Source organism: Hippichthys cyanospilos, chromosome 14, assembly GCF_059441005.1.
Source record: "Hippichthys cyanospilos isolate Australia breed blue-spotted pipefish chromosome 14, RoL_Hcya_1.0, whole genome shotgun sequence".
NCBI classification, from domain to species: Eukaryota; Metazoa; Chordata; class Actinopteri; order Syngnathiformes; family Syngnathidae; genus Hippichthys; species Hippichthys cyanospilos.
Window position 1 is genome coordinate 4,068,956 of NC_142382.1, and position 23,870 is coordinate 4,092,825.

General features: G+C 37.6%; 1 protein-coding gene across 1 annotated transcript; it reads right to left on the reverse strand.

Moving 5' to 3' along the window:
• Positions 1–285: 285 nt before the first annotated feature.
• LOC148412608 (RAS guanyl-releasing protein 1-like) lies at positions 286–23,022 on the reverse strand. Its single transcript, XM_088433867.1, has 17 exons — positions 22,847–23,022; positions 20,418–20,593; positions 14,804–14,909; positions 12,811–12,873; positions 12,598–12,729; positions 11,462–11,615; positions 11,161–11,334; positions 9,351–9,467; positions 7,834–8,109; positions 7,474–7,554; positions 6,386–6,490; positions 5,657–5,766; positions 5,237–5,381; positions 5,113–5,149; positions 3,825–3,968; positions 2,344–2,663; positions 286–1,405 (listed from the first exon to the last, which is right to left on the reverse strand). Exons 1-17 carry the CDS (start codon positions 22,957–22,959, stop codon positions 1,271–1,273), a joined length of 2,388 nt encoding a protein of 795 aa, XP_088289993.1. The 5' UTR covers positions 22,960–23,022; the 3' UTR covers positions 286–1,270.
• Positions 23,023–23,870: the final 848 nt, after the last annotated feature.

Here is a 23,870-nt window from a genome sequence, read left to right on the forward strand (position 1 = left end):
ATGTACACATACATAATCACACATATACACACGTTTTTATATATACATATTTACATTATACAAAGATATACACATATGTACACATATAGTAACTACTACATACACACACATACGTAAATGCACACACAATATATACACACATACACATCTATCTATCTATCCATATATATCTATCTATCCATATATATATATATATATATATATATATATATATATATATATATATATATATATATATATATATATATATATATATATATATATATATATATATTATACACACACACACACACACACACCCACACATAACCAATGAGCCAGAATTGACGGGACGTCTACAGCCTGAGATTTTGTGAGGTTCTAGTGCCCTCCACTGTTAATATTAAGTACTTCAAGCGATGCTTTTTACACAGAATGTCCAGCATTTATTATTATTATTATTATCATTGTTGGTTTTAACAAAAAGCCCACAATACTGACATGGAAAAAAAGCAGGTAAGAAACTCAAACTATGTTTAGGGCTCCATTAATAAACACAAACACCACTATTCCCATATACAAAACTGACCATAAAATAAGAAAATAAAGGTAGCGATATGCCGTGCACATGTAAGCAAAAATACATCTAACACATAAGTACCAAATTACAAAAAAAAAATCATGCTTCATATTGACTGCGTAGTGTTATAAACAGTAAAAAGATGACCTAAAAGTAGATCATTAGGGGCCTTTCTATCATAATTATTGTTTTTTACCCAAAGTATTTTTATTTGTACATATTCCACAGTTATGTGATTCCCCAAATCTGAACATAAAGATCTCCCTTTTCACTATACAGTTATACTCTAATTACAGTTTATGGCTTTAATTTACATACATTGAAACTAATATTATAATATTAAATCAACATTTGGCATCAAAATATTTTATTATTCGCGTAATCGGCACTAGGTGACAGTATTTTCACAAATATTTCTTGCTAACTCCCCATTGCTGACTGTCTAGTGTCTTCAAAGGGAAAGTAGTTTCCGTTTTTATTTGACTGTGGTTAACTTATTTTTGTGCTTCTTATGACAGTTAGAAACAGACTCTAAAAACATGGGGGTGTGTGGAAGAAGTTTAAATGTATTTGGTGCGTGTACTGCTAATTGACTTTTTTTTTTTTAATTCTACAAAGAAAAGAAAATAATACCCTTGTTGTTTTTTTGAAACAAAATGAAATATTGAAAATCTCGCTCTGGTTATACATTATGTACAATACTTGATAAGTCTAGTAGGATTGGTCCTCTTCCACAGTATGGAGTGCGTGCTTCCTCAGCAACGTCTTCAACATTTCCACTTCCTGCTCGGATTCTTTCAACTTCCTTTGCAGTGTTTCGTTGGCTTTTTGCAGCCTATCGTTCTCCTGGTGAGGGAAAAAAAAAAGGAAGAAAAACAACATGTGGGATTCAAATACCACCGGGAAACGTGCAGGTAAACAATGCAAAATCGAAAGAGTTAGGTCGATCTCACGGAGTCCCTCAAGGCTCTGTTCTTGGTCCCAGATTATTTATAGTGTATATTAATGACATTTGCTGTGTGTCATACATTTTTTAGAAAGTATTATTTTCCAGATGACGCGACTTTATATTGCTATATAGATTTTGAGGGCTGTGAAAAAATAATTGTATTAAAAAAAAACTGGCTTGATAGTAATGATAATAATATATTGTAATGTATAAGGTATTTTTTTCCCTCCATTTTTCAGATAGCATTTTCCACAAATCATCTTTATCCCCGATTGTCTATTAATAGTTTGACTGACTTATCTGATTCTGGTTTTGTTGACATTCCCTTTAGCACAGCTCCCTCTAGTGCACAGGTGTCAAACTCAAGGCCCGGGGGCCAGAATCGGCCCACCGCATCATTTTATGTGGCCCGCCAAATGCTGATTTGATTTCAAGTTTCTAGCTTTTCAAGTTTCTAGCTAAACTTGCAGATTGTCTTCAAAAAATAACCATTTTGTGTTACCGATCTATCTTCTGAACAGTTTTTATCGACCTCTATTTTCAAAACTAGGTAAAATGTAAACCAGCAAAAACGGCGTTTATTAGACACATGTTTTTCTATTTTTAAGTGCTAAATTTTAGAAAATTTTAGAGAAATTAAAGGGTGCGTTCAAATTGAAGCTTTTTTAGACTATTTTTAGATTTATTCCGGCCGTCTAACAGACGCTATAAGTACAATGAGGCCCACGATAAAAATCAGTTTGACATTCTTGCTCTAGTGGATGCATAACGCAACCCCAGCCACTACAGTAGCTTCTATTCTATGCGCCTTATAATACGGTACAGTACAACTTACTGATTGTAGGGCTTCAATGATGGATTTGTTGTCTTCTTCTGGCTCTCTGGGCTTCTGCACAACAGAAATTCGGTTCTCCCACTTGGCGCAGTGGCGCTGTTTCCTCTGGAGTAACGGGCTCGGACACGTCGCGGAGGGAGAGGACGCCGTCGGGATAAGCAGAGTGGGATGAGGACGAGCCGCATCGGGGGACAGCGGCGGACCGTCCGTCTGAGTGGCGCTGTGGACCTGGTTGAGCTTCAAATGGGAACTGACCGGAGAGTCCGGACTCCAGTCTTTACCGTCATCAGCCGGGTACTGAAAAGGACACTTGTCGGAACCTGAAGAGGACATAGTGAGACGGAGGCGGATCCTTAAGCGGCATGTTGGTGTTCAATCCTTTGCATGATTTAGTGACAGGAAAATTTTGCTGAGAATGAAACAAATTAAATTGATGGTGGTAACAGAGTGCTACAGTGCGAGTGGTCATTGAACGCATCTCCACCCTGCTGCGTAAGTTGACTTATTAACGCAGCAATCAATCACTTTTTTTATTTTGCAAAACCTTGTTCATAAAACTGAAACTGTCACAAGGTACAGATATTGGAAAAGCGCCACCAGAAACACTGAGCTTGTTACCGTCTGATGACATTTCCCATGATTCTTGGACATGGAAGCAGAAAAGTACTTCGAGTTCCAATATGCCAAGCTGATTGTGAAGTAAACAATTTAGATTAACTTTTAATTAGTTTATTAACAAACATATGGCCCAAACATTTGGCTGGATGACTGGCCGAAAAAAAAAAAAAACGTACATTAAGAAAAAATCAATCAATAAATACATTTTAAAGTGGTTAAAGCACCTTAAAAATGCGTTAGAACCACCCATGGATATAAGATAAATTCTTAAGTCGTACTATAAAATGTAGCAGTGTTCACAGTAAATCCCGACTAAAATTATTCTGCTGTCAGACACATCAATGTGTTTAAAATCTCTATGAATTAAAATGTTGAAATAAAACCATGCATAGAGACATTTAAAAAGTCCAAAGTCACTTTTTAGCTACGCGCGCACGCACACATACACACACATGAAACACTGCGGTCTTTGGGGGAGATAATGAATACAAAACAAAATGACTCAGATGAAGAGTCAAAAAAACAGCATCTTTTTTTCTTTTTTTTTTTAAAGTCTAACCTGCAGCTGAATAATGCACATTTGTTGTCGCAGGTGGGCAGGCTGCTCATTTTGACAGTAAACGAAACAGCTAGCGGGAAACCACCCACCCTGAGCAGTGCTTCAAAACCTTTTCAACACTTAAAAAAAAAAAAAGAGATTACATAAACGAGCCAATATTTCAAGGACGTTTGAAAAAAATAACCGCTCAGTTGATTTCATGTGCCGCCACTAGGTGGCGCGTTTCACTCAGACTTCCCGAAGCGTCCCGCTCCGGTTTGATTTGCATACAGACTGATAAGATGGTCACAGTGTCCTGACCCACCCTCGGAGGTTCCCGTGGTAACGGGCGTAGAGCTGGCCGTGGGACTGTCGGTGATGGTGTTGTTGTTATTGTTGAATTTGGCGTTCTTTTTGCACTCGAAGGCCACCTGGTCCTTGCACAGCTTGTGGCAGTTCATCCCGCAGTCTGTGAGAAGCAGCGGCACGGTCACAACGAGAACTCGGCATTTTTTGAAATATGCGGCTGCATATGCAACTCTCACTCTTTTGTGTGTTCCAATGATTGCCATCGGTCCAGGGTTAGCTAGCTAGCTAGCTATTTTATGAAATAGAAATGCTAACCTTTTATTAACTCTAGTTATTAGTGTGCTCTGTTTAGAGTGGTGACACGTTAAATCACTGGTGTCAAACATACTCCCCGCGGGCCGGTTCTGGACCGCCAACAGGTTTAATCCGGCCCGTGAGACGATTTGGTAAAGTATACAATTTTGCTGATTTTTTTTTCAATGTTTTACAATTAATAGTAATGTTAACATTTTAGGATTAATAGCGATGTCGCGCGTGTATGATTTTGGACAGCATTAACTCTTGGGGGCCAAGCGTTATCGGAAAAGGAAAACTCTAGAAGGCCGGTATATTTAGTATTTTCACTCATATTTCAAGGCCGACAGAATATTTTAAATATGTTGTGGTATCAGATGAAAGATGATTTCCATCCTTTGAATTGCATGTAGGTGATAGCTATGTTATATGTGTGGAAACGCTGCCACCCAATGGTCACAGGTATCACTACAGTGCTCAATTGACTTATATTAAATTAGCATTCGTCAAGCGCTTAGCACGTCTGCCTCAAAGTTCACGAATGTGAGTTACTTTCTGTGTGGAGTTTGCATGTTCTCCCCGAGCCCGTGTGGGGTCTCTACGGGCACTGCGGCTTCTTTCCATACTCCAAAAACATACATGCCAGGTGTATTGGACATAATAAATTGTCTTAAGGCGTGATTGGGTGTGTGAATTGCTGTTTGTTTCTGTGTGCCCTGCTATTGGCTGGATATCAGTTTAGGGTGTCCTCCGCCTACATCCTGAAGCCAGCTGGGATAGGCTCCAGTGAGCCTGCGACCCTTGTGAGGATAAGCAGCTCTAGAAAATGGATGAATGTTTTAAAAACAGAACATTTTTGGGATGACTTCTCTTTTCAGTCATCCAATGCCAAAGACGTACTTTTACGTTTTTTCCCCAAAATATTTTAAAGTGCTAGCTTGAAGTAGTGTCTAAAATGGCTGGTAGTAAAAGAGTTATAGAGAAAAACCATGACCAATATCTCCAGTTACCTTTGCATCTGTAGCCTTGCTTGATGATACCCCACAGCTGAGGGAAAAAAAAAACAGTAAAATATTATTTTTTCCCCCTTTTGTTTTGTGACCGGCGTGGGTGTCGCCTCATATATAGACTCACCAATCCAGAGCAGTTGTCACAGAATGTCGGCTTCATGTAAGTGGTTTCCTGAAAGTTATGAACAAAGCCCAGGCCAAGTTTGGAGCAGATGACACTCGCTCGTAAGAAATAAGCCGTGATTTCATCCCTGCTGACAAGTCCCTCTCTGCACGAACATAAAAAAACAAAAAACGAGAATTTGCAATGAAACACACATCGCGCTATTCACACTGATACTTTTTGCTAGGCATCGCATGTATTTGTGGTTTGCGAGCATGGTACAAGTGGGTCCGCGTGCAAAAAAATAGACGAGAAAGCGGTGAGGTTTTTGGTTAGTTGTGCAGCGACTTGACGCTTCCTGTTGCCGCGCTTCTCACTACAAATACCATTTTGCGCTCCCCGCGCAGCTGCAAATGAGTGCGTGACCCGCCCGCCACTCACTTGTCTTTGTCCATGACACAGAAAGAAAAGGGGAAGCTGGCGGCAATTTTCTCAAAGTCCTCTTGAGAAATGAAGCCGTTCTCGTCGTGATCGTAGTTCTTAAACACGGACTGTGGAGGACGAGAGGTAAACAAGGTCGTTCAAAAACAAAAACACCGCGTGTGTGTGTGTGTGATTGTTTTTGTTATATTATTATTACTATTATTATCATTATGCAGTATTTCAAATATTTTTGGGGTTGTTTAATGCATAATTGCTAGAAAAATTGTGTGTCAATGCTCACACAAGTCCCTAATGTAAAGTTTGCCATTAAATAAATTCAATTTTTAAGCATTTAAAAATGAACACATGGCGCCGATGTGGACTTCTATCTGTTTTGACAAGCTATGGTCATTTTTAGCCTCCTAGTGTTTTTTTTTAAGCTTTTTGTTAGATGTGTGTCAATCGATGGCCCAAATTGGGTCGAAATTGACACATTGGGGTTAAAAGTTGTTATCATTAAACTTGGGAGCTGTACAGTAGTTATGGTGCCGGATTTTGTTCAGCCAAGTCCAAAAGATAAATTCCCAAATATCTGTTTTATTTGTGACGTCCACTTAAAAATTGCCTCACTAATGACAATGGAAATTCCTGTAAAATGTAACAAAATAAAAGCATACGATCCTTTGCAAAAGAGTCACAAAACTGCGTGTGTGTGTGTGTGTGTGTGTGAGTGTGTAAAAGACTTACATCCACCATTCGCTGTACATGTTTGCTAATGGTTCGAGGATCCGGTTTAGGAGCCACTCCTGATACCCAGTCGACAACCACTGGAGGTCTCGAGGGAGTGGTTGGCTAATGGAAAAATAATTCATAGTTGAAAAAATAAGTCAATAAGTGAATAAGCATACAAAAACTTCAGTTTTTTAAATGATAATGGTAATGTTGATTTTTATTTACCCGGTTTGGTTCTTTTTTTTTTTAGCTAACTGCATAGTAAACTGCATTCATTCGCCCCAAAATTTGGGTCAAATTTTTGGTTGTTGTTCATTTAATCAAAAAGCTGAATCAATTTAACTGACCACAAAACAACCACCAAATAATTGATATTTGGTTAGTTGCTCATTTTTGCTGTCTCAAATGGAATAATTGACAATCATCTCAATTTTGCATTTATTTGTAGTATTCATTTAGTTTTTATTTATTTAGTTACTGTTTAGTAACTGTTGTGTCCAAATTGAGTCAAAATGACACTAATACTACTGATTGGATTATTCATTTACCCCCCAAAATTGGATCAAAACGTAAAGCCCATAAAAAAAAAAAAAAAAAGATAATTGGGTTGTTTTGTGTATTATATATTTTGGGCTTGATGAAGATTTAATCCAAACATAAAATTGGATGGTTTTGTCCCCCCAAAAGTGTTATGTTTAATTCAAATGACCTGACATTTTGAGTGGTGTCAATTTCGACCCGATTTGGCCCAATGATCTAGACACATCTTCCAAAAAGCATAAAAAAAACTTGTTGACTAAAAATGACTATAAAATGGAATTTATTTAATGTTAAAATTTACATTAGGCAACCATATGAGCATTGACACCAAGGTGTTTAATATATAACCCAAAAATCAGAGTTCGTCCCCTTTCTGGACCAATTTTGGTTATTTTGACCCCAACTGAATTTTAAGTTTAATTTTAGCACTATTAACCCTATTCAGATGGGAAAACCTATTTTTCTAGCAGGGTGATCTTTGCAAATATTTTTGTTGCGTAAGCTTTTGTAATTGTGACCATGAACGCATGACCTACGGGCGTTAAATCGGTTCTATCACTCACAGGAGCTTTACAGTTCTTGGGCTCCCGGGCATAAGACAGTTCGTAGATTTCATCCTCGGTGTAGTAAAGGTCCAAGGACAGCTGCGGGGATAGGAGAGAGCGAGAGAAACGATGACGCGGTAAGAAGAGCGGATCTTCAAGGGCGCGCTGTATTCATGTAAAGCACCGCAAGGATGACACATTCAAGTACAACGCGGCAATTTGAATTCACTCTCATTCACACTCCGCTCGTCACCCACACACTCACCGATTCCCAGACTCTCATCGCACCCACGCGCCGACACACACACACGAACCACATACTGGAACACACTCATCTGTATCCGCTCGCCAATAATGAGAGTCCGGTTTTTACCGTACCGTCAAGAGGTGCACCAAGTCCTTGTTGGCGTCCAGCTTGGGAGGAATCTGCTGGAGCTGCATCAGATCGTTGATATGGCTGTAGAGAGCCTGCAGCTTCTGCACGTTGACTTTATTGTCTTCCACAAAGTCCGGCATGGCCTCGTTGACCGAAATGAGGTCTTTAAGGTGCACGCCCAGGATGGGGATTTTAAATCCCGTACACTTGTTGTACGCGTGTCTGTAGTTATCAAAGTTTCTGCACGAGGAGAGCAGGTCTGTCATTTCGTTTAAAACCTGACGAGGGGGGGGGGGGGGGAAGGAAACGCGTTCATTCAGAGACAGCACATGACTCCAGAAAGTCCTCGAAAAATGGTTATGTTTGCCAAAAACCTTTGCGGTATTTTGACCATTTTTTGTCCATTTCTTCCACATCATTCCTAAAGGATTTTAGCCAAGAGATGGCGCAATCCTCATAGTGTGATAACCGAGTGGTTGTGCCATGTTGAATTTTGAAATGTTATCATCTGGGTGAAATTTCAGCTCCCTGGGGCCTTCTTTCAATGCTTTCCCCTTATTGTGAAATGTTTTGAAATAAAGATCAAAATATTGGACAAAATACATACCGCACAAGAGTTAGAGAGTATTTTTATCATGCAACAAGATAGCGACGTAAAATTACACTAGAAAAAGTTATCATTAAAGAAAATCCATGCAGCGGTTATCGAGTTTTTTGTTGGTGATTTTAAACCCGCAATAGAAAAAAGTTGTCGTCATGAGTGAGTTGTTGATTTCTTGATAAATAAATAAAATGAATATTTTTTGACTGGTCTGGCTGAAAAAGATAAAAAATCGCATGAAAAATAGCAACGTGAAGATGCAATAGAAAAGGTTAGCGTCATAACGAAAATCCAATCAGTAGTCATAGATTTTTTTAATTTTATTGATTGTTGATTCCAATGTCATAAATATATAGCGTAATTACTTCTGCTATTGTTGCATTTTTACAATTTTTGTACTTAAATGGGGCGTAGGTCACCCCCCCCCCAAAAAAAAAAAAAAAAAAAATATATATATATATATATATATATATATATATATATATATATATATATATATATATATATATATATATATATATATATATATATATATATATGTATATATATATATATATATATATATATATATATATATATATATATATATATATATATATGTATATTAGTCTGCCCAAATTGGGTGATAATAAGGCCAAGGTAGCGCAAAATCCCTGGACAGCCCGGAGTTAACCCTTTAACTGCCCGCTCAACCATATCATTGATTTTTTACACTTTTTGTCTTGCTGGGGTAGTTAAATGACTAAAAGCGTGTCTCTATAGCTGCGAGTTGACAAAGGACCAATCGCAAATTCGCAAAAAATTCATGCAAATACCGTCGGATGGAAACATTTTAAAAACAATGAATCTGAATACGTTTCTTCATCCAAATATTGAAGTTTGTTCATGTTGGTTTCCGCCCGCGTGATGCATTATTACCTTGATGACCTCACTGGGTACATGAGAGGTTGTGTCCTTCAGTCTGGATATGGAGCTGTGACAAAGCCCGCCCACCACCGCCATCAGCGTGTTGTAGTTGTGCATGGATTGCAAACCCTGGTGGACGCGCACAAAACACACACAAGGTCATTCAGATCCGATATAAAAAAAAAAAAAAAAAAACATAAAGCGGCGTTTGGTGATCAGAGAGGCATTCAATTATGAATGCAACAATAACGATAGACGCGGCGAGTTTCAAGGAGTTCTGCTTATATAATACACAAAACTGCAGTTACATAAAGCACTTAAATTGTTGTTACTTTTTCACACTTTTTTTTTTTTTTTTTTTTTACCCGCAGCGCTTTCCCATCTCTTCTCGGCTCTCTAATTCCTGCTGTCACTGGAGAATGATGGTGTGAAATTTGTCTCCACACCCCATGGGCTTTGTGCTCAGCAGCAGGCTGCTGATTTAATGCCGCCGACCAAGTCCGGCCAATCAGGCGCCGCTTGAATTGGAAACTACACCTCCACTAGACTGGAATTTTTTTTTTTAAAGTTGGTTTGGATGACGAAAAGGGATTAGCAATGCGTTGCGGATTTTTTGGGGGGATTTTTAATGCAACAGGATAGGGTTCATAATGTCATTTTAGCGTGATCTTTTCAAAATGTATATTATTATTATTGGGTTTTTATTTTTTATTTATTTTATTTTATAATGTATTATTATTAAATTGTATATATATATATATATATATATATATATATATATATATATATATATATATATATATATATATATATATATATATATATCGTATTTTGTATCATATTTAGTGATATTTAATTTTTAAAAATGTATTTTTCATTATTTTGTCTATTTATTATTTTATTTTACAACATATTAATATTATTAAATTATATACTGTATTGTATATATTAGAATTTAATATGATTTATTAGATTTGTATGTTTATTTATTTTATTATTAAATTATATATCTATATCTATATATATATATATAGATATATATTTATATATATATATATATATATATATATATCGTATTTTGTATCATATTTAGTGATATTTAATTTTTAAAAATGTATTTTTCATTATTTTGTCTATTATTTTATTTTACAACATATTAATATTATTAAATTATATACTGTATTGTATATATTAGAATTTAGTATGATTTATTAGATGTGTATGTTTATTTATTTTATTATTAAATTATATATATATATATATATATATATATATATATATATATATATATATATATATATATATATATATATATATATATATACTATAATTGAATGCAATTTAAATGCAATATAATTTTACACTAATTATAATATATTATAATATATTATCATTTTACACTAATTATAAATTAGTGTAATTGATTCTCACACAGGAACTCATTCAACCTCTTTTTTTTTTTTTTAAAGAATACAGATTTATTCCTGGAGACGTCCTTTTTTTCCAAATCCTTTGCTAAAGGAGAGTCAAAAAATGGCTGATACTAATTACACCAAGTAGTCGATTACTTTGCGAAATGACTGAAGTAATTGATGCCTTTAGTTACTCTTTTCTAAAGTAACTTAGTAATCAACTAAATGAGTTTACTGGCTGACTAAAATAATTGATTACTTTGATACCTAATATATATCTATACACATTTTTTTTCTGTGTTTTTTCCATGATGTATGGCAAAGAAATTTGAAGGTGTACAAGAAAGAGTTCATATTTTTCATATCCCGAAGTTCTCGACTCTCATACAGTGACGCTGGAGAAAGTCTACCTGCGCCACGTGGATAAATTTGGCGAAAACCTCGGCTCTCAGCTGAGCCGTGGGCCTGCTCAGGACCATCAGCTGGACCCACTGGGAGACGCCATTGCACAGGGCGATGGAACGCTCCATCACAGGGATGTCCTTCATGCAGCAGTTGCGGATGTAATTCTGGTAGTCGATAAACTGGCGGCCAAAGCAGAAATTCAAGCGGTGAAGGTGTTTCCTTTGGGAGGAAATATGCACCTTGCATGCACGCCAAAAGACACAAATCACCAAAAAGACTTTTATGCGGTGGCGATAGAGCACTCACGGAAATCCTGCAAAACGATTTAAACTCCAGGAAGGTGAGATGCTCGGCCAGTTCGATGGGTTCCAGGTGGTCGAAAAGAAGCGATACTTTCCTCTTTTTGCTGCTGTTGGCTTTGATCTTCTGGCTGGCCTTCCACGACCTGTCTCGCTCGTTTCTAACACACAAAATGGGGAGCTGGCTGAAAACGCTCGTGATTTACTACGGGTAGCTAGCGGAAAACATCGACAAAGCTAGCTGATTAGCGAAAAGAAAATAATGACGACGTTACAGCAAATTATTCAGGATATTTATTTTAGATATGAATGTAATATATTCTAATTGATCGGCTCTTTATTTGAAAAGAAAAAAATCCTTCCGCTGCTGTGTTTTTTTTTTCTAAAAAAAGAGACTTATGTCTCTGAAAATGTAGTATCATATATTTGCTACTTCTACACGAAACTCACTTTTAAATGATATATAAAACATGGAAGTGCCTCAGAGATTTACGTTTACGCGACATTTTTTCAGCAAATACGTTTCAAAACATAATATATAATAATAATATATAACACTATTCTCTTTAAAATGATGAATGCTACATAGCGGTAGCTTGAAAATTGACCAAGTTACAGCATGTTTTTACAACAAATTTTTCTTAATATATAATACAGTATATTCTAATTCTAATTCATTCTATTTATTTTGCTCTCAATTTGAAAATGTAAAAATTCAAGTGTCTTAAAAACCAAATTATTCAGAATATATATTACATTTCTAATTATTCACATTTATCTTTCAATGGTGCATATCGTCTACTAATGCCTTATTTTCATCCACTTTGATTACAATCTGGAGGATTTCATTTCTGGGAAATGAAAGCTGAGACACCTTGAAAAGGTTGTTAAGTCAAAAACACAAAATGAAACATCAAAATAAACATCTTATATACTATACATCTATAGGATGGACCAGCCTGAGCCTCAACTTAAATGCAGATGAAAATGTGACCTAAAAATGACCCCTGAGGTCCTCCTAATGTGGCAGACTTGGCGCAAGATATTGTGCATCATAAGCGATGATCCATTCCAAAGTTTTCATGACCGTGTTCAGTTTTTTCAGGCCTCTCATGTGACAGCTGGTCACACAGTAACACTTACATCCATTTGGTCTCTAGAAGACAGCAGAGATGCTCCTGCCCCTGCTCCCTGATCAGCTCCCGGAGCTGGTCCAAGCTGTCTGACAAGCTGTGGTGCAAGCAGAACATCATCCAGAATTCCTGAATCCAATGCCTGATGATCACAGAGAACAATATTTATGTCTTACTCATGCAAATAAGGAGAAAAGAGGATTAATCCCATCAATCAACAAACCTGATGAGGTAGCATATTTTCTGGCACTCCGATGGCTGCTCGTTGTCCATGGCGCTTTTAAACGTAAAATTAAAGTTAAGGCCACTGAAGGACCAGGAACTGATCATGAGCAATGACATTTCTATGGCTTTTATTGAGAGTCACTCATTTACTGCCATTGACGGTAAAAGACGTCAAAAATACATTTTCACTGGGCTAGCACTGAAGAATAATACTGTACACACACACACATATTGTTGGTGAAAAAACTATTCCATTTTCGTATAGTCTTGCGGTAAGTGAGATTTGACCGTACGTACCGCGCGCTAAATTTCTGAGCAAATGGCGTGTCATACCCGAGGAACGTTTGTCAATTTCATCTGGCAGGGCTCCATTTTGTTGCCCGTTAGCCATAGCATTCCTAGAAGTTGATCGCAACAAGGTGCGATGTGAGAGTCAGCCCCGCTAAATAAATGGAGCGACACTACGGCTCTCATTTGGCAGGAATCATCTCCAAGTGATGCACATAAAAAGGCTAATGGCGTCATGGGAGCAGAAGATGCGCCCACGCAATCCCTGGGCCGGACTTGCGATGATGAATGCTGTTAACGGCCCCCGCCTTCTCCTCCCCGATCACAAAACACACACGTTCAATCTTTCTGATGGATCCTTTTGGGGCTCGGGCTCCCGATGGGCGGCTTCAAAATAGCAGATGGACGTTTTGCATTGTGGCCGCTGACGCGGTTTTGTGCGAGCAGGCGCCTCTTTAAGCTGCACAAGTGTTTATATATAGTTGAAGAGGCCGCATCTAAGTGTATGAAAAAAAAAAAAAAAAAGACTGAAGTAATTAACACCTGAAGCGCAAAGCTGCTAGCTTAAACCGTAGCGCTCCTCTGGGAGGCTTTGTGACGCCATCGCTGTTTCCTGAAAGACGTGCTTTGTTCGCACAAAATGACACGATGAAGAGCAAAAGTAAAGACGATGAATTAGTGAAGGTACTACTGAGCTGAAATTTCACCCAGGTGGCGACAACACGTCAAACTAATCAGTTACTTTAGTACCGAAAATACCGTATTTTGGGCACTATAAGGCGCACCTTCAATGAATGAACGAATAGTTTTCATATGTAAGGCCCACCGTATTATAAGGCGCATAGAATAGAAGTTACAGTAGTGGCTGGGGTTGTATTATACATCCACTAGATGGAGCTGCTCTAAAGGGAATGGCAACAAAACAATCGGATAAGTCAGTCAAACTTTTCAATCCGAAATTAAGAATAAAGATGATTTGTGTTATCGGTACTATCTGAAAAATGGGGAAAAATACTTCTTGATTATATTAAATTGTTGAGATCAATGCCAAGATAAGTTTCAAAGAACATATTCATTAGTCAATGAATTATTCATTTATTTTTTGATCAAATTGCAAACTTGACTATATTGTATAATACTTTAGTATTGGAACTGATGTTCTTAATGTATTTAAGTGTCAATTTAATATTTAAGTATCTGAGATTTAATGTCCAGACTCGAACGTAAAAATACGTCCCTGGCATTGAACGAGATAAAGTAAAAAATATATGTATATTTTTAAAATAAATAAACCAATTTAAGAAAGTTCAAAAAAAGTTTAAAACCTTTTGGTTAAAAGAAGTTAATGTTCCAGATCAATTGACATTTTTGATTATTTATTCTTTTGTTTTCTGCCTCAAACGGTTCAGATGGTCAGAAATCTTGAGGATTGACTTTTATTTTTTTTATTTTAACTTTTTTCAGATTCAGAATAAGATGTAACCTGTATAATCCCCTGCAAAAAAATCAAACCAAAATTGGCTGAAAGTTCATTTAAATTACTTTTTTTTTTCTTTTGTTAACATTAAAAACTACACAATTTAAGGTATACAATTTTAGATGGACATTTAAACTTGGTAGAACAGGCGTCAAAATAACTGCCGCAAAAAATGCGAGTTGCGAAAATACATTTCGACCTGGATCAAGACCTTACTGAAGGATATAGATCTGTGAGTTTCTCCAGTAGATCGCTGGAGGATATGAGGAGGCGATGCATGCTCAGGGTGATGTTCAACAAGTGCCGGCGCTCACATACGTTGCCGTCTGAATCTGCAGAGCAAAAATAAAGAAATAAATAAAAACAATACACCTGAGTGCGGCAATGTGGAGATATTGTTTGATACCAAATGTCAAGTTGTGCCCTCAGAATAAAAAGCATCGTCAGTGAGTCATGATTGGCCTTGTTTCACCAAGCCACAATCTAGATGATTCATCACATCTGGATGAAAACGGTGCCATGCTGCACAAATCTGTCAGGACTCCATGTTAAATCACGCTACCAGAAAGCCTCCCAAAATTAGCATGAAAAAAAGTTCCTCTGTTCAACACGTTCAATCCCAAAAATGTCTTTTCACATACCTTTGAGGAATCTTACACATTGAATCCCAATATATATATATATATATATATATATATATATATGAATGAAAACTATTTTGAGACCCTCCTTTAAGCTAATATTTGAAAAAAAATCTACATTAGTACCTCGGATTGAACCTTGTGGGGTATTTTGTTGACTCCTTCGATGTTTATATCAAAGGGAAAGCATTGAAATAAAGACAGTAAGAAGCTGAAATTTCACCCAGATGGTGACAATATGTCAAATATAAATATGGCACAAGCACTATGTTTTTACACCATCCTTTGGCTAAAATACTGAGAAATTGATGTGGAAGAAAATGAGCCAAAAATGGTCCAAATATTGACCAAGGGTTAAGTTATTGAAATAGCAGTCCGCCTAGTTGTTTTTCTCTTTCTTGCTCAATAAATGTCTCATAAAATGTCTAAGTTTACCTTCTCTTTTGCCCTTTTATTTTAGGAAAAAATGAAGTTTCAAATCTGGCAGCTATTTGCCAATATTGGAGCTTATTGGAGCTTAAAACAGTGCAGTAACAACAAAAATAAATTTAAAATAAAAAAAAAGTATATTTGAATTCTTACTACATTTAAAAAAAAAAAAAACAAGCTTATGTGTTCATGCCCAGGCGCTTTTTTTTTTTTTTCCAATTTTGCACTTTTTGCACCGCCACAAAGCACCGCTTGTCCATTTTCATAATTTTTTTGGACCAATTATTTTCTCTGTATTCTCATTCATCCAATATTGTTGCTCAAAGAAAACCGTGAAAATCCTCTCCAATTGTACCTTTGAGACCAATTTGAAAATAACGAGATGTTTTTATTGAGGGTTTAATGGAGAGGCTTGTCATTAGGGTGATGTCATCGATCTCTATGCAAACAAAAGACATCGCTGACGGACGCACGCCATGAAATGATGTCATAGAGTCCACTGACCTTTGCAACTGTGTGGACTTGTAACATTTGTTTGTCTCCACAATATTTTCTCTTCCTCTTTACCTCCAATTTATACTGAATCACTTCCTCAATCGTCCCCAGACTGACACAAAGCATGACAAAAGACAAAATGTGCAGTTCAAAACCGCACGAGGGCCAACGCTCAGCACAAATTTCAGAGCATGCAAACCTTTTCCTGACCGTTTATCTTCTGAGAAAAACCGCCGTCGAGTCTTTACGCTTACGAGAGGCGCTTCATCGTAGACAAAACGCAACACAATAAGCTCAACAGTTCAAGCGCATGCGCTTCGGTCTAGTAGTTCCTCTCGACAATTTAAAGTCATCGTGTGATTGGACAAAATTTTATCAGCTCGGGTAGAGCGTGGCAACGCAATTTCCCATCTGCGTTAACTGGAAGCGAGCGGACTCTTCATTTGGACTCCGGCACTCATATCCTGCTTGGACAATGTTTCCCTTGGTGCCACTCGGCCGTTACCGATGCTGGACTTCAAGTGCTATTCAGAAAACAAAGAAAAAAAACAAACAAAAAACCAAGAACAATAACTCAAATAATAATAAGAAGAAACTAACTCAAAGAAACTAAAGAAAACTCATCACAAAAAAAATTGTGAGACGAAAGACAGCAGCAAAATAAAAAAAACATCAATAATAACAAAAAAGAAAAGTAAAAGTTACAACTCAATCAACAAAAAACACTTTTCAAACAGCAAATCAAAAATTGCAAAGAAAATGGCAAACAAATAAAACATAACTCACAGCAGCAAGATCAAAACTCAAAGAAACTAAAGAAAACATCACAAAAAAATTGAGACAAAAGACAGCAGGAAAATAAAAAAAACAACAATAACAAAAAAAGAAAAGTAATTCAAAACAGCAAATCAAAAAATGCAAACAAAAGAAAATGGCAAACAAATAATACATAACTCACAGCAGCAAGATCAAAACTCAAAGAAACTAAAGAAAACATCACAAAAAAATTGACACAAAAGACAGCAGGAAAATAAAAAAAACAATAACAAAAAAGAAAAGTAAGTTACAAATCAATCAACAAAAAACACTTTTCAAAACAGCAAATCAAAAATCGCAAACAAAAGAAAATGGCAATCAAATAAGACATAACTCTCAGCAGCAAAATCAAAACTCAAAGAAACTAAAGCAAACTCATCACAAAAAAAATTGTGAGTGACAAAAGACAGCAGCAAAATAAAAAAATGTCACAATCAAAAACAACCAAACAAAAGGAGATTAATTAAAAGTCAGAGGAAAAACAAGCAAAAGAAAATTAATCGCAAAACAAAAAACACATCACGAAAGACAGAACAGCAACAAAATAAAAAAAAAACACAAAATAATAAAAAATAAGTCACAAATCAAAAAGCAAAAAAACATATTACAAAATATGAAGCACGACGGCAAATTAAAAATCACAACAAATGAAAATAGCAAACACAGAGCAGCTATTGCTATTGTTTCATCTTTTGTAATACATTATCCTTATTTGGTCTGTGCCTATTTTTTAGTTTATTTCTTTATTATTTGCACTTCAGGGTCATTTTCACGCGTATTTCTATTTACCCTGCGACGAGGCGCAAAGCGAGCGCCATAAAACGCACGACAGGAAAGGATGACTGGGCGCAAGGTAAACAATGGCCCCATCCTTGTTTTCATAAGCTAGCATCGAGGGCTTGGCTGTAGCTGGAAATCCCCCGTGGAGCCTGGAAAATCAGGAGCGACGCCCACGCCGGCAAATTAGCCCGCTGCTTTTAAGGTTATCTGTGACACACATCGGCGCACTCCAAATCCGTGTGCCGCTTTTCCTTGTTTTGACAGATACTATCAGACGGCGCCTTTTTATTTATGGTTCTTCCTTTGAACTGTGCAAGACATTTTGAGGAAGGGGCGTTCGCTGCCAAAAAGGCAAAGGAATGTCACATCAAAGGGAAAACATTTAAAGAGGACACTAGGGAGCTGAAATTTCACCCAGAGAGTAGTGTCAAAGTTCAACATGGCATGGCCACTTAGTTATCAAACTACCTAGAGTGTACCATACCTTGGCTAAAAAACTCAGAGAATTTTGTGGACGAAATTAACCCAAAATTGGTCAAAATACTGCATTGCTTCAATTATTTTTTGCAAAGCACCCCCAGAAAAGAAAAAAAAAAAAATCCGCCCACCCAAATACCGTGACTTGATTTTTCTTTTCAACTTAGGAGCAAATTGATTGGAACAAGATGCTAGTGACTCCTTTGCAAAGCATTGCACATTAGATCTTATAATCCTAATTATCTTTTAAGTATGCATTCTTATTATCTTCTAACCCTACTCCTTTTTATCATTTATTTTGTCAAATTTCACACAGATGTCCATCATCATTTGTCATGCAATTTTACAGTAGACAAGCCACAAATCCACACACCCACAAAAGAGATGATATAAAGGAATTTATCTTCTAGAATTATTCAACAAAATATGCTTCTCCACCAATTAGATGAGCAACTTGGTTGGGTGAAGATCCAGAGCCACTTTCAAGCAACCACAAGTCTGGATATTAGTAATAACGGTGTATACACAGATTTAGAGGCGTTTTTTTTTTTCAGGAAAGCATGCCGCAAAACATCCAATATGGATCCAAAAGGTAAAAGCGGTTGATACGGCAAAGTACTTAAAGTACAAAGTGAAGCTCGGTCTCCAGATTGATAGTCGATGATGTCAGTCGGGGGTTATTGATCGACGCTTCACAGCGCTGTATTCTTCAAAGGCCCGTCACCGTGCGAGCGAGGCGCTCTACAGAGTTTGACCTTTGGGCTCAGCTGAGCATGAGGGTACCGTCGGGTCACCTTTCAAATAACTCTTACCTGCGTGTTCATATTTGAAGAGAAGATGGAACTCCATGACCTATACGCGCAGTCGCCCTATCACAGATTTTTTTTTCATTAAAAAAAAAAAGCTATATTGCGGGGAGACGACCATCGACCAATGAAGGCAGGAGTTATAATCTACTCATGCTCCCATTGGTCGATGATTGGCCAGGAACCAATCACGTATCTTGGAGGAGTGCCCCCACATGCTGTTTGATAGACGCGAAGGGAGCGCAGGAAGCACCGAACCGGAGCGTTGTAAAGATTTCTTTTGTAATAAATTGAAATTCCAAGTGTTATCTATGATTGTTATCATGTTTGGTCAGCTGCAGGCTTCACTCTAATTAGACTTCCAGGCGCCGCTAAAATAACCGCGGCTCTCCGTGAGACTACAGCCAAAGGGATGGGAACATAACAGTAGTTACTGTATGTGTTTTATTAATTTAAGATAATATATGTGTACTGCATTTTCCTGGTCCTCCTAAGTGCAAAGATTCATGAGAGAGAAAGCAGTTTTGAAAAAGAAGCGTTTACGTCCTTAACTCCGTCTCAAAGGGTTAATCATGAAGTTCTATCTTAACTTAAGCAGGACTGGTGCATCAGAATTTAGGTGGTGAGAACCAGGACGAATTTCTCGGCTTCAGCAGACCTCCGTTCGAGGAGCCTGGGACTAACAGGAAGTCTTAACCCCTTAAACGGTCAGGACCGGTGTTATCTTTCGGGGGAATAATACGACACACTCTTGAACAAGACAACAAAATTTGGAGGCCTCCTAAAGTTCTACTTTCAATTTTCCAGTAAGATTACATGACCTTCCTTTTTGTCATTTTCACTTCATACCACTTCACTTCACTTCAACCCCACGCGCGTTCTGATATTTTATGTGGCAACACAAACTTACCCTGGCGAATGCTCTTTATGGGATGCCCTTTTTATGCGCGGTCCATTGTACGGCCTCCATTTGCGTAACCGGGGCAACGGCTCTTTGAAAGCCTCTCTTTCCAGAGATATAATCAACAAAACTCCGAAAGCTCTCCTGACAACTTAATGAAGCCAATTATGTTGGCTTGATTGATCCAACCTACTCAAGCAACCTGCTGTGCTGTCATAAACACCCCCCCCCCCCCCCCCCCCGACTGGGGGTAAGGCAAACACATTACATCAACATCTGCGGTATAAATGACTATTGAAATACACGTCAAATTGAAAAGTGCGGTGGATTTAATGAGTAAAAGTGAACAAAAGAAGACTTTGCAAAAGTGTGCACCCCCCTTCGAATTTGGATTTGACTGAGTTCGGCTATCATATTCTGCGACAGGGGTGTGTAGACTTTTCATAAGCTGTGAATATCCATCTAGGTGAAACGAGAAGGCCAATGAAGACTTACCAAAGGCCAGCAAACAAGCCTGGATGAGCCCCTCCCAGCTGGCCCCCTTGGCGAGATGGCCCAATGATGTCATGGGTTTCACAACGGGGTTCTGGACCTGACCCGGCTTGTGGAACTTTGGAGGACGTCCCGGAGGGGAAACTCGAGACCTCGGGCCGCATCCTGGAGTCCCTCTCCTTATGGGAAACATAACTTTGTTAAGATAAAATCAAATCAAATGAATACACGTTTTATTCATAACTCCAATGATTTCAAGGACCCCCTGCAGTTAGGCCACGGACCCCCGGGGGTCAGCGGACTCTACTTTGGGAACCACTGCATTCAGGACATTGATTTCCAGATACTTAAGTATTGAATTAATACTTAAGTATCGGGGATTGAATGTCTGGAAAAAACGTAAAAATACATTTTTTGGGGGGGCTAAAAATGGCAATAAATATATACACACACATATATATATATATATATATATATATATATATATATATATATGAAATTCTTATTCTCTTCATTTCCCAAGCAGACTACATCCCATAATCGAGCAAATAACAAGGTAGGCAATAAAACAAAAACCACTCCGCATATGACAATAAAACACTTGAACCTATATAACTTATAGATATACATATATACATATTACATATACGTCAATACAGTCCATATAGAATATATACAAACATACAGTACATATATATTTCCATATCTATGTACATATATTTAGAATAGCTATTTTGAAGATTGAAGAAAAGAGCAGCTGAGAGATACGCACATTTGTCAACACGTTGAGTTTAGTTCCCGGTTAGGTAGCGAGCGCGGCTAATTTTGTCTGGCAAGTTGTCTCGCTGCTGCACCGCAACCGTTACACAAAATGTAAGGCGCAAAAGTGTGCTCGTGTTTAAAGGAACTCCCGCCAGATAGCGGCCATTGTTCTGGTTTCCTTCCTTTAAGAGTGGGAAATTACAGACATCCACTCCAGCTAATAATAATCTTTTCTTTTTGAGAAGGGAGGAAAAGTCGGATTTTTCAAATGTTAGTTTGCTTTGAGGAAAAGAGTTGATGTATTATTAGAATATTCATGAGTCTTTTATTTTGTGTCCACTGTAGTGGACTTTTGTTTTTTTTAAAGATATATCAGGGGTGTCCAAACTACGGCCCGTGGGCCAGTCGTGGCCCGACGTCTATTTTTAGGCGGCCCGTGGGAATCACTAACAACATTTGATAAACGAGACTCAGTCTTTTCTTTTGTGTCCACTGTAATGGACATTTATTGTTTCGATCTATATCGAGGTCCAAACTGTGGCCCGGGGGCCATTTGTGGTCTTTCACCGAATTTTAAGCGGCCCACTGCAAACACTAAATATCACATTTAAAATCAATAAATTTATTGCATTAATTTTATGGCTTTTCTAAATATAAAAAGATGTTTAACAAAGTTTACAACTAAACAAGTTTGAACATTTCTCTTTATAATGCTGTGATAAATACGGGAATTAATTTGTACAAGCCAAAATGTCTTTTATTTTGAAAGAAGAGCATAAGCATTAATAAAGTATGCATGAGACCTAATCGATTTACTTGTGTCCACTGTATTAGGCATTTATTAATTTAAGCGATATCATTGGTGTCCAAGCTATGGCATGTGGGCCTTTTGTGGCCCGCCACCAGTTTTTAAGCGGCCCGCGACAAACACTTAAAATGACATTTGCCATCAATACATTTGTTGCATGTATTTTAGGGCTTTTCTAAACTTGGAAAGTTGCAAGTTAACTTTTTACAACTAAACTATGGAAAATACGGGAATACATTTTTACAAGCAGATGTTTAAAGTAAAAATTGTGAATGACTCCCAATTAAGTGTTTTAATGACAGCACTCTCATGACAGATTCGGCTGCAGGTGGAGATAATTTCTATTGGGTTACGGCAATGATATCTCAGCGCCGCAAAGTCTTGGAAAATCCTATACTATATGCCCAGTATAATTCTAAAAAAAAAATAATAATAATGCTGTAACACATAAATAAGAACAACAGATTTGTACTGCATTCTCCTCTTGAGAGCCAGCCCATTTTTATGTCCATTTTGTCTCAAAGTGAACTGCATCCCAGACATAATAGGGCAGGCCAGAATGTCCTCTCTTGTGGACACTAGGACTTAGTCGATCAAATAAGTCCCAACAGATAGAGTCGACAGCTTAAATCAATCGAAAGATACAGAGTTTATACCTTTTGACTTTTTTGAGCTATTAGGTCCTAGTGTCCTCAAGAGAGGACATCCTAGCCTGCCCTATTATGTCTCATGTGTTGGGCTGGGACGCGATTCACTTTGAGACAAAATGGACACAAACGAATAGGCTGGATAACACAACTGAAAAAGTAGACGAATGGAGCTACTTCAGAAGAAGCATAAAACGCAAAAGTTGGACACTTACTCGTCTTTGCCCTTATCGTCGGCGGCGGCAACACTTTCACTTTTGCCGTTGTCTTTTGATTGACAGCCCATGGCGAGGTACTGGGCGACGAGAGGCTGCACTAAGCTGTCCATCTGCGTCCTCCTGGTTGCCGAGCGTCTGATCACTGCGCTCGCCTCGCCGGCGCTCTTAGCTGCGTGCCGCTCTCGCGCGCACGCGCGCGCGCGCGCACGCTCGTCAATGGACGTGACACAAGCAACAGGCGACATTCAGACGCAGCTTGTCTGTGGGCGGGAGGCAGGCTGCACCGCGGCCGCCATGTCATTAAGCGCGCTGCGGAGTGGGCAGAGGAACTCCTCTGAGCATCGCGCTTCGTTGACGCGCACTTTTCTTGACTCAACTTTCAACAGGTGCTGCAGGAGACTCTCGCACGTTCTTCAAGCGGTGCCTCTCGATTATTTCCTCAAGAAAAAAAGAAAACACTTTCCACCCCTCCACTCGCCGCCGTGAGTGTATAAATGTATAAATACATGTGAAATTGTATCATTTTTCAATATTGACAAAAAAGCTGTTTAAAATCAATACAGGTTATAGCTTATTCCGAATCTGAAAAAAATAGCTTAAAGTGCATCAAAGTATCTGAATTAAAGTGCATCAAAGTGTCTGAATTAAAAAATGTCGATCCTGATTCACATTTAAACGTTTTTGAGCAACTGAGCCATTTGATGATCAAAATAAATAAATCAATAATAATTGTAAATTCATCTGGAACATGAACACCAATATGTTTTAACATTAAGATATGTATTTTTTTAATATATTTTCTCATGAAATTTTATTTGATTTTCTTTACTTTTTTCAAATGAATTTTATTTTTGATTTTCTTTTTTATTTTAAGAATTTTAACCTGCAGACAAATGTACACATTGTTTCTCAATTATTTTGATATGTGGGGTCATTGCCGATGTTGCATCATTTGTTGCTGTCAGTTCCTCATCTAAAAGGTCAAGCTGATTTTTTAGGGTGCTCAAGCAAAATAGAATTT

Bases quoted from the DNA above. Each gene is read 5' to 3' on its own strand.
- LOC148412608 (XM_088433867.1), bottom strand. From the start codon at position 22,959: ATGGACAGCTTAGTGCAGCCTCTCGTCGCCCAGTACCTCGCCATGGGC. The intron at 20,594-22,846 runs GTAAGTGTCCAA...GTTTCCCATAAG, and splicing joins GACGATAAGGGCAAAGACGA to GAGAGGGACTCCAGGATGCG. The intron at 5,382-5,656 runs GTGAGTGGCGGG...ATGTTCGTGCAG, and splicing joins TGTGTCATGGACAAAGACAA to AGAGGGACTTGTCAGCAGGG.